The sequence below is a fragment of the Ailuropoda melanoleuca genome, chromosome 6, assembly GCF_002007445.2.
Source record: "Ailuropoda melanoleuca isolate Jingjing chromosome 6, ASM200744v2, whole genome shotgun sequence".
In the NCBI taxonomy this organism is placed as follows: domain Eukaryota; kingdom Metazoa; phylum Chordata; class Mammalia; order Carnivora; family Ursidae; genus Ailuropoda; species Ailuropoda melanoleuca.
The window spans coordinates 41673151-41683681 of NC_048223.1; the positions used below are offsets into that span (position 1 = coordinate 41673151).

The following is a 10531-nucleotide window of genomic DNA, read 5'->3' on the forward strand; positions in this document are numbered from 1 at the left end:
CGGGGGGGGGGGGGGGGGGGCAGCGGAGGGAGAAGGAAAAGCAGGCTCCCTGCTGAGCATGGAGCCAACAGGGGCTCAATCCCAGGACCCTGGGCATGACCTGAGCGGAAGGCAGATGCTTAACCAACTGAGCCACCCAGATGTCCCCAAACAGAACTTCTAGAACTGGAAAATAAAATTGCTAAAATTAAGAACTTAGCTTTAACAGTAGCTCAGACAGAAATGTAGAGTAGATAAGGAACCTGGAATATAGGCAAAAATAAGTTATTCAGAAAGCAGGAGAGAGTGAAATGATGGAAAATGAGAAAGAGAAAGAAAAGACAAAGTGAGATTTGAAATTCCAGAAGAGGGAAAAATATTGTTGAGGCAATATTTGAGATACAGGCTGAGCAAGTTCCAGAACTGATGAAATACACCAACTCACTGATTCAAGAAGCCCAAATAACCAAAGCAGGATAAATAAAAGAAATCCACACCTAAATACACCAAGAAAAACATCTAAGCCGTGCAGTCTGTGGAAGGAAGTGCCAAGTAAGGGACTCAATCAGTGGAAAGCGGGAATGGGGAGCAAGTGGTGGGAGGGCGCCCGAGCAGTCCTGGAATCAAGTGCTGAGGGTGGGGAGCAGTGGATGAGGCCACTATGAGAACACCACAGGGGCAACAGCAAAAGGATGCACCGGAATACTGAGGCTGTGAACTTAAAGTGAGACCCATTTAATGCTTCTCCAGACCACATGCAACTGCTTAGGTGACTTAAAGGAAGTGAAAAATCACATTTAATCAGGGTTACAGTTTTGCTAAAATAAAAAAGATGGGAGGGGAATAAAGCAAGAGAGGGCAAGAGAGACAAGGGTATATGCAAGGAAGTAATACAACGACTGACCATGAAAATTAAAACTAGCTGAAGAAAAAAAAAGGTGTTCAAGAGGGTGATGGGGCGTCTGGGTGGCTCAGTCCGTTCACCTTCCTACTCTATTTCAGCTCAGGTCATGATCTCAGGGTTGTGAGATGGAGCCGCTCTCAGTGGGGAGTCCGCTTCTCTTCCTCTCCCTCTGCCCCTCCCCCTCCTCATGCTCTCTTTCAAAAATAAATAAACCTTAAAAAAAAGAAAAAATAGGCAAACAGGGTCGGACGAAGGACCGTAGATGGGCCAAATGACAGCAAGAGGAAGGTACTGAGGGAGTGAGCTGAAAGGGCAGAAAGTGGTAGTTAACACTGAACTCTGAATTTGAGATTATACATGGGTTACATGACTGGAAATGTCAAGGTCTAACATATGATCATAGGACTGAGAAGCTGAAGATAATACCAATATACGAAAGATACAAGGAACAGAAATGTTAGGTCACTGGAAGGCCCATTTAGATATATTCTGAAATCACTAAGAATTTAGTAGTGTCAGATAGTGACAGTGAACCAGGACCTAAAATTTAAAAATGAGGACTGACCCAGAAATCACTAAGATGACTGCAATAATTGGGTGACTGATTGGTTGTTATTTGGTAACATGAAATTCAAAGTTGGGGGGTCTTACAAGGAAGGAGAAAGGCAGCACAGCTTGAAAGCTAGCAGTGAGAACTAAAGAGGATCCTTCCCTCATCTTCTGAGCAGGGCGGGGGGGGGGGCTGTGGAAATAAACTACCACCACTTGCTAGGGCTTCAGAGGAAAAGAATATACTGAGAGGACAGCCAACTTTCCAAAAGAACAGGAAGGTGAAGATACCATTATGAGACAAAGTTGCCTGTGTTAGTTTCCTCAGGCTGTTGTAACAAAGTACCCAAAACAGGGTGGCTTAAAACAACAGAAATTTATGTGTCTCAGCTCTGGAGGCCAGAAGTCTGAAATAAGGGTGCTGGCAGAGCTGGTCTGGGCCTCTCCCGCAACTTCTGGCATCTGAACTCCTCTGCACTCCCTGGCTTGTGGATGCTTCCCTCCAATCACATGGCCAGCTTCCCCTTGTATGTCTTCACTTAGTCATCTCTCTGTGCCCAGATGGCCTCTTTTTATAAAGACACCAGTGCCTATCCTCATTACATCACTTTAACTTGATTACCTCTATAAAGACCTTATTTCCAAATAAGGTCACATTCTGAGGTCCTGAGGGTTAGGACTTCCAATATACCCTTTCAGAGGGACACGATTCAATCCATGTGATAGCAGACGGAGGATTCCAGAGGGCAAGGTGGAAGATGTTAAGAACCGGTAAGAAAGGGGAGATCTTTAACAACTAAGGAGGCGTGGGGCGCCAGGGTGGCTCAGTCAGTTACGCATCTGCCTTCAGCTCAGGTCATGATCCCAGGATTCTGGGATCAAGCCCCACATCCAGCTCCCTGCTCTGCTCTGCGGGAGTCAGCTTCCACCTCCCCCACTTCTGCTTGCATGTGCGTGCACATGCACGGCTCTCTCTCAAATAAATAAATAAAATCTTTAAAAAAAAGAAAGAAAGAAAGAAAAGAAAAGAAAAGAAAAGAAAAGAAAAGAAAAGAAAAGGAAAGGAAAGAAAAGAAAAGAAAAAATAACTGAGGGGGTGCAACTCCAGAGTGCTGACCAAAATGCAAGAAAAAAGCAGTGTCCTGAAACTCTGGAGTTTCTTGTAGTCTTAACAAACAAACATTAAGGGCACAAAAGGTCTGGGGTCTGGTCCAACATGCCCTAAAAAATTACATATATATGTATGTCTAGGAGAGAGATCAAAAAGAGAAGGCACAAATAAGTATGAATAAAAAAGGAGCTATCACTAATAAAAACTAAAAAAATGAAGCAGCCTGGGTGGCTCAGTCAGTTAAGCACTTGCCTTTGGCTCAGGTCATGATCCCAGAGTCCTGGGATCAAGCCCGGCATCAGGCTCCCTGCTCAGCAGGAGTCTACTTCTCCCTCTCCCTCTAATCCCCATTCGTGTTCTCTCTCAAATAAATAAAATCTTAAAAAAAAAAAAAACAAAACCCAAAAACTATAAAGATGAGAACACCACTATCAACTTTATGCCAGTACATTTGAAACTATGGGTAAGATGAACAATTTCCTAGAAAGAGAACTTATGAAAACTTTCTTCAAGACAGGGGCACCATGGCTGGCTCAGTCGGTGGAGGATGTGACTCTTAATCTTGGGGTTGTATATCTGAGCCCCATGTTGGGTGTAGAGATTACTTTAAAAAAAAATAAAATCTTAAAAACAACTTTCTTCAAGACATAAAAATCTTTTTAAAAATAATTCTACAGAGACTGATACTGTGGTTAAAATTTTTCCCCAAAAGAAAATTTCTGCCCTAGAATAGTTTTATAGGCAAGTTCTGTCAAACTTTCAAAGGCAGTTCTTGCAGAAAGCCTTCAACAGAACAGAAAGAGAAGAAATACTTTCTAACTCATTTTATGAGCCTAATGTAATTTTGAAGTCAAAACTACCTACAAACAACTAAAAAAGAGGGGCGCCTGGGTGGCACAGCGGTTAAGCATCTGCCTTCGGCTCAGGGCGTGATCCCAGCGTTATGGGATTGAGCCCCCACATCAGGCTCCTCCGCTATGAGCCTGCTTCTTCCTCTCCCACTCCCCCTGCTTGTGTTCTCTCTCGCTGGCTGTCTCTATTTCTGTCGAATAAATAAATAAAATCTTTAAAAAAAAAAAAAAAGAACTAAAAAAGAAAATGAAAAGCTCGTTTCAGCCATAAATATAGAAGCAAAAGTCCCAAATTAAGAATGAACAAACCAAATCCAAGAATATAATGACAAAGCATGATCTAGTTGAGTATTCCCCAGGAACACAAGGACAGAATACAGAATCTGGAAACAGAACACCACACTTCTGGACAGCTGATTTAGAACACAATGGCACTGTGAAGAGGTTCGAGTAAAAAGTCTTTTCAAGTAGGGGAAAGTGCAATTGGCCTCGTTACTTCATGCCATACCAAAAACAAAAGAAAAAAAAAATTATTCCAGACAGACTGTAAACTTAGGTATGATATATAAAGTAATAAATCTTTAGAAAAGACTGTAAGAATATCTTATACCCTCACAGTAAGGTAAGACTAACTATAAGTGAAAAGATTAGTCAATTTGACCACATTAAAATCAAGAATGTTCAAAAGCCACCAAAAGGAGAACAGAAAGGCAAGTCACAGAGGTGAGGTATTTATGACATATATGCATGATCAAAGGCTAGCGTCCCAGGTATATGAAGAACTACAAGAAAATAAAAAAACGATAGAACTGAATGAAGAAAAAGGTGTTGCCTTCAAATCCTGCTGAGAAACCTAACTGAATATACAGCTTTAAATGCATCTACTAGAAAACAAACACCAAAAGTAAAGAAGCAAAAGCATCCAACCAAGGATGTTGGAAAATAACAAGAGAAGCAAGAAAACGAGGAAGAAAATGACCATAAAAGCAAAATAGAAAATCCAACAGAAAGGAAAAATAAAGCCAAAATTTGGCTTGAGAAGCACTGAAGATACAGACAAACCTCTGAAATAGGTCACAAAAGAAGGAAAAGACACAAGTAGTACATAAAGGAAAAGGGAATAATCACAAACATTGTAGAGATCTTTAAAAAAATCTGGAAACTTAGAGCAGACAATTTTCTATGAAATTTAAATTTACCACAACTGGCTAACATACATAAATTCTGAATATTCCTATGTCTGTTAAATCAATTACACATGCAGTCAAACATCTACTTGTGCAAAAAAGTTAAAATCACCAAATCCAGGCTGTATTCCAAGTGAGCTTTACAAAATCTTGAACAGTTAAGTCTCATCTCATAAAAAACTGTTTAGGGATACCGAGCTGGCTCAGTCCACAGAGCATGCAACTCTTGATTGCAGGGTTGTGACTTCAAGCCCCATGTTAGGCATAGAGCCTACGTACATACATATATAAATACATAGATAAATAAAACGTTTAGCCCATAAAAAGAGCAAGTAACTCACCTGAAACTGATACAGCCTTGATGTTCAAAAAATAAGTAAATAACAAGAGTGCAAGAAAAGAAAATTGAGGACCAATTTCATTTAGGAACAATGATAACCTATTTATGAAACTTTGGGAGCATTCTCTAAAATCAATAAGAAGACTAAAAACTCAAGTTTTTAGTGGTTCTAAATAACACTGCAGTGAAGCCCTAGCCAACACACTAAGGCAAGAAAATGAAATGTAAAGATCATATAGAAACAAATCTACTATCATTTAAAGATACCGTCTAACTAAAAGTCTGAGATCTTACAAATTATTAGAACTAGTAAGTTCCGGGGCGCCTGGGTGGCTCAGTCGGTTAAGCGTCTGCCTTCAGATTGGGTCATAATCTCAGGGTGCTGGGATCGAGCCCTGCATCTGGCTCCCTGAGCAGGGAGCCTACTTCTTCCTCTCCCACTCCCCCTGCTTGTGCTCTCTGTCAAATTAATAAATAAAATCTTTAAGGCGGGGGAAGAACTATTAAGTTCAGCGAGGTCCTGGAGGAGAGGAAAAAAAAAAAAGCAAGATACAACAAGACAAAAAATATATATAGCCTTCCTGGCTGATTCTCCTCCTATTCAGAGAGATCATGCTCTAACTACCTGGAGAACACCTATTAACTGGCAGGCAGCCAAGGGTGCAATGGAAAGAAGTAGAAGGCATACCCCAGCTCTAGAGCTTCAAATCCTAGCTCTCATTTGTTGAGTGACACTGTGGCTGGCTACCTAACTTCTCTGAGCTTTAATAATGGGTTTACTTTAATTTAGAAGAAAACATTTCAAGTATCTAAACTGTATGCACACATTAAACCAGAGATTTTCAAAAGTGTGATCTGTGGTATCCTGAGAAAACAGATGCTTTCAAGGTCTTCAGGAGGTCAAACCTATTTTCAGAATAATACTAAAACATCGTTTGCCTTTTTCACTTTGATGACATTTGCACTCAACCAATGGTAATTAGAACTGCTGGTACCTTAGCATGAATCAAGGCAGTGGCACCAAACTGCACCCAAATCAAAGCAGTGGTAGTCACTGCATAAAAATTATTTAGTATATACTGGTTCTTGGGCAGGTATAATATATTTCTAATGCACATCGAAGTGCAATGGTTGTCTCAAGGAAAGCTTTTATGCCACCGTTTGATCTGCAGGCCGACCGAGCAGTTTCTCTCACAGAATATCACTTGAACTTGAAAGAAAAACTAACAAACTATGATTATTCAGACCTGGGTATGTGACAAAAATTTCCTCAAAAATGAACAAAGCGAGCCTATCATTTCCCAGAAAACAACTATGATGGTTTTAAAGTAGGCAGTTAGCTAGGTTCTAATAGGATGCCTGCCGGCCAGCATACAGGAAGTCATTGCCAACTATGAGGAAGTCAGAGCCTGTCCTGGCAGCACTCCAAAATAAAACCACAAGAAACTGGATCAAACCAGACAGGTCCAAGATGGCTGACAAAGTAGGCCAAGGTTCACATTATCCCTTTATTATACTTTATCACATTACCATACCTAAAATCTCCTCCCTATGGGTGCCATGACAGGAAACCCCTGACCCAATAAGAAAGGGCTATGTTTCCAAAAAATCCTTTCCTCAAGTAGTGAATATTCCACCCCCTTGTTAACAACTGTTAAGATAGCAACCCAGCAGCACCTGGGTGGCTCAGTTGATTAAGTGTCCAACTCTTGATCTCCACTCAGGTCTTGGTCTCCGCTCAGGTCTTGATCTCAGGGTCCTGATCTCAGGGTTGTGAGTTCAAGTCCCGAGTTGGCCTCCACACTGGGCGTGGACAGAAATCCAAACTCTAGGGGATGCTACTCTCTCTGGAGCCCGCCAGCATTCACATTTGAGAGCATACTTCTGCTTTAATAAACTTTCCTGCTTGTACTGCTGTGTTGTGTCTGTCCTTGAAGTCTTTCTCCTGATGAGATCAAGAGCCTCCGGTGACATCTTTTGGACAAGCTGGGTCAAGAGCCTCATGACCCAAGGTCTCCCCAGTTTACCCGGCAACAAGACCAATGCCCTCCATAAGGTAATTCAATATTTTACGTGTCATCTAAAGAAGTCACAGTACTTCCTAAGTCCTAAAAATTAAGTTGTTACAGATTATAAATTTCATGTAAACAGTTAGATGGAAAGAAAATTACCAGGTGGCCCAAAAGACCCTCTTAAAAAAGTTTTAATGAGCTACTTTCTAAAGGCCATTTAGTTACCTGTCCCTTACTTCGGAAAACATGAATGATCCAGATTTCAAGTTACAATGGGTTTCAGCCTTCCTTCAGTGAGGGGAAGCTCAGCCTTCATTTGGAATGGTAGTGCCACTAACAGGTCACTTGAACCAACACTAACATCTATGGGCTTGCTTACTCACTTAAAATAAAAGGACTGGTTTAGAAGTTCCTAAGGTCTCTTCATCCATCTCTAGAATCTTGACATTATAATTAAGTTTCTAAAAAACATTTATGACCTGCCTCATTTCAAACAGAATCTGCAATAGCTCATACCTCACATACAAATGTGGTAAACCTGTACACACAAAGGAGGGGAGGGAGAGAGAGACACACACAGAGAGAAAACGAAACAGAGCCAAGTGGAAAAAAGGAGGGGAAGAAGCAAAGACAATATCAAAATTTGCCATGACATACCCAATACTATCAGCCTGCATTGTTTAATGCACATAGTTGTTTTTTTTTTTTTTTTAAGTAGGCTCCATGCCTAACATGGGGCTTGAACTCACAACGCTAAGATCAAGAGCTGCATGCTCTACAAAGCCAGCCAGGCACCCAAATGTAAACAGTTTTAAGTCAGACTACTGGGAGAAACCATCTTTCTTACAAGCCACCTTGCCCCAAATGGAGGAAGCCATTTCTTAAAAAGTCTTTAAAATGGATGGTTTAAAGGGCCCCTGGGTGGCTCAGTCAGTTAAGTGTCCATCTTCGGCTCGGGTCATGATCCCAGCGTCCTGGGATCGAGCCCCACATCGGTCTCCCTGCTCAGCAGAGAGCCTGCTTCTCCCTCTCCCTCTGCAGCTCGCCCTGCTTGTGCTATCAGATAAATGAATAAAATCTTTAAAAAAAATAAAAATAAAAATGGATGGTTTAAGCCGTCCAAAGAGCAACTATAGTAAGCATACTTCACTTTGGAATTTAAAAAAATTTACTTTGTAGGCAGCCTTCATCAAGAAGTCACTTTTCCAATAATTTCAAATTTAGCACCTTGAGTTTACTTCTTGAACTTAAGAAAGAACAAATCAAAGAGAAAGGTAAGCATCAATAGCCTTACTTCCTACTTGACGCCAGATGAAAAGATGCTGCCTACCCATGCAGAAGATAGATACCAGGCACTCCTAAGATCCAGCCTTCTTAGGACTCCAGGTCCAAGCTGGGAAGTGCAATCAAAGGAGGCCTGCAACAGCCTAAAGCCTTCCTCAGCCTTAGTCCTTATCAAGTCCATTTTGGAACTGCCCAAGTCTGAATTTCAAACACAGGGCCTTGAATTTGCAAGAGGCAAGCAAGTACTCTCATCAGCCCCTCAGTTTTGAGGGCTCAATTAAATATGGAAAAGAAAAAAAACCTAAATAAGCTCCTTAAAAACTGGAATTTGCCTTCAAAAATACCTGAAATTTTAGATTAAATGACAACCATGTAAGCATTAACCGAAAACATTTAATGGAAAGTTTCCCCCATGGCAAGTGTTGTCAAAGACCCATAATAATAAAGATGTCAGACATTATTTTAAGAACAAGGTCAGGGAAAGGTTAAAATTATGATTTTCTTTCCTTTTCACAGAATAAACCATAAATAAAAGTTCATTAGCTGCCTGAGTCACTAAAACAAATAAAACTCTAGGAAAAAAGTAAAAGCTCAAAATAACTCTAATAAGCAAACTTCTTGGCAGCTAAGTTTCATTTTACCGTAACTGCGAAGTGAGAAGCAACTTTTCAGCTGAAAACACTAAATTCCCCTCATGTGCCTTAACTGGTCTCAAGGAGCAGCATGGCACTTGAGGCCTGTGTTTAACTAGGAAATCACTGTCTCTAGTACTGTGTGAGGTGACCCTATGACTTTCAATAGATCAATTTCTTCAACTGAGAGAGTTGTTCTAGAAAATAAGCCACCTCATCCAGAGTCTTCAAGTTGCACAACTGTGGAAAGCAAGTGCCAAGTTCAGGGAGAGAAGGACATACCCAATCAGGGTCAGAGTCTGGCGACCAAAGGCTTTCCTGCACACACTTTCACACTCTAAGAAACATCTCCTCCTGACAGTCTTTACTGCCCAGAGTTTCCCCTTTAAAATATAAAAGCTGAATTTCTTCAGGGAGCAGCCCCCACCATTCCAGGCCTGCTCTGACCTCGAAGTCTCTCTTCAGGACATTTATGCTCTCTCTCCTACCGGAGAGCTGCAGTGAGATGTATGAAAGCTACTGGGAGACTGGACAGCACTTGAAAGACATCAGGCATTAAAGTCAGAAAATCTCAATTCGCCTTAACAAAATGCTGCCAAATCATGGAATTGTACACTTTGACCAGGTGAACTTATAGTGCATAAACTATATTTCAATATAGCTGCTAAAAATAAAAAACCACCAAAGAGGAGTTTAAAAACAAAAACAAAACCCACCACAGCATTCTTCAGGATAAAGGCCAGAGACTAAGCTCTGATCTGTTTCAACCTTCAAAATTAAACAAAATGAATGGCTGCTGGTACAGGCAGCAGAGACTAAACAATTTGTTGTGCAATCACTGCATCGTAAAGCCTTCTGCAAAAGAAAATAGCCTAAGAGGGTGGTCCCCAAAATGAAAAATTTCACTTTGAAACAATCAAAAAACATCACTAAGTTAAGGTGCTTTTCCCCCCTCCGTCTACTTTCACTTATTGTATAATTACTACTGTACAGCAAGTGATTAAAATTTGCAACCAGGAAGGACTACAACGTAAACAGAATAGGAACTGATAACCAAAACCTTAGAGGGTATTTTCCCAATACAAGTTCTACCATTTCGTACACTGTATTCCATCCAGCTCCAAAGAGGCTTGTAAATCACTTGCAAGGAAAGGAAGCCCCTTCCCCCACCAACCCAAGCCAGCCGGCCAGTTTTACAGCAAAAATGAAGCCCTCAGAAGCAGTTCCCGAGGCGTCTTGCGGGGCCGCCCTCCCACGCCCGCCACCCGGGTGGGCAGATGCCCGCGGGGCTCCCTGGCCCCGACGGCCACGCGGCAGGGCCCGGACCCCGCGGCCGGGAGGCCCGGGTACCGCTGGGCGCAGCCGCGCCTGGCAGAGGCCCGGGGTCGTGCAGGCCTTCCCCAAGGAGACCGAAGCTTCCGCCCGCCCGGCCCGGGGCGCCCGGTACCTCATGCTGTAGGCGCCGGCGCCCAGCTCCTGCCCGACGCCCGAGAGGCTGGCGTCGAAGTCGTGCACCAGCCCGGACTCGATCACCTCGTCCATCTTGAGCACCCAGGCCATCTTCCGGCCTCGCCGCCGCCCGGCGCGGCCTCCGCGAGCAGGCGATGGGGCCGGAGCTCCGCGGGCGCGCCCTGGGGGAGGGCGCGGGTGAAGCCTCGGGCCGGCGCGGCGGATGGTCACCA

The 10531-nt window shown here is 42.6% G+C and overlaps 1 protein-coding gene across 2 annotated transcripts in view; it reads right to left on the reverse strand.

Moving 5' to 3' along the window:
• UBP1 (upstream binding protein 1) overlaps positions 1–10525 on the reverse strand; it is a 54078-nt gene extending 43553 nt beyond the window's left edge. For both annotated transcript variants that reach the window (XM_011224719.3, XM_011224718.3), the window contains exon 1: positions 10297–10525. In XM_011224719.3, coding sequence (XP_011223021.2) covers positions 10297–10409 — 113 coding nt within the window. In that variant the 5' untranslated portion in view covers positions 10410–10525. The remainder of the gene's footprint in view (positions 1–10296) is intronic.
• Positions 10526–10531: the final 6 nt, after the last annotated feature.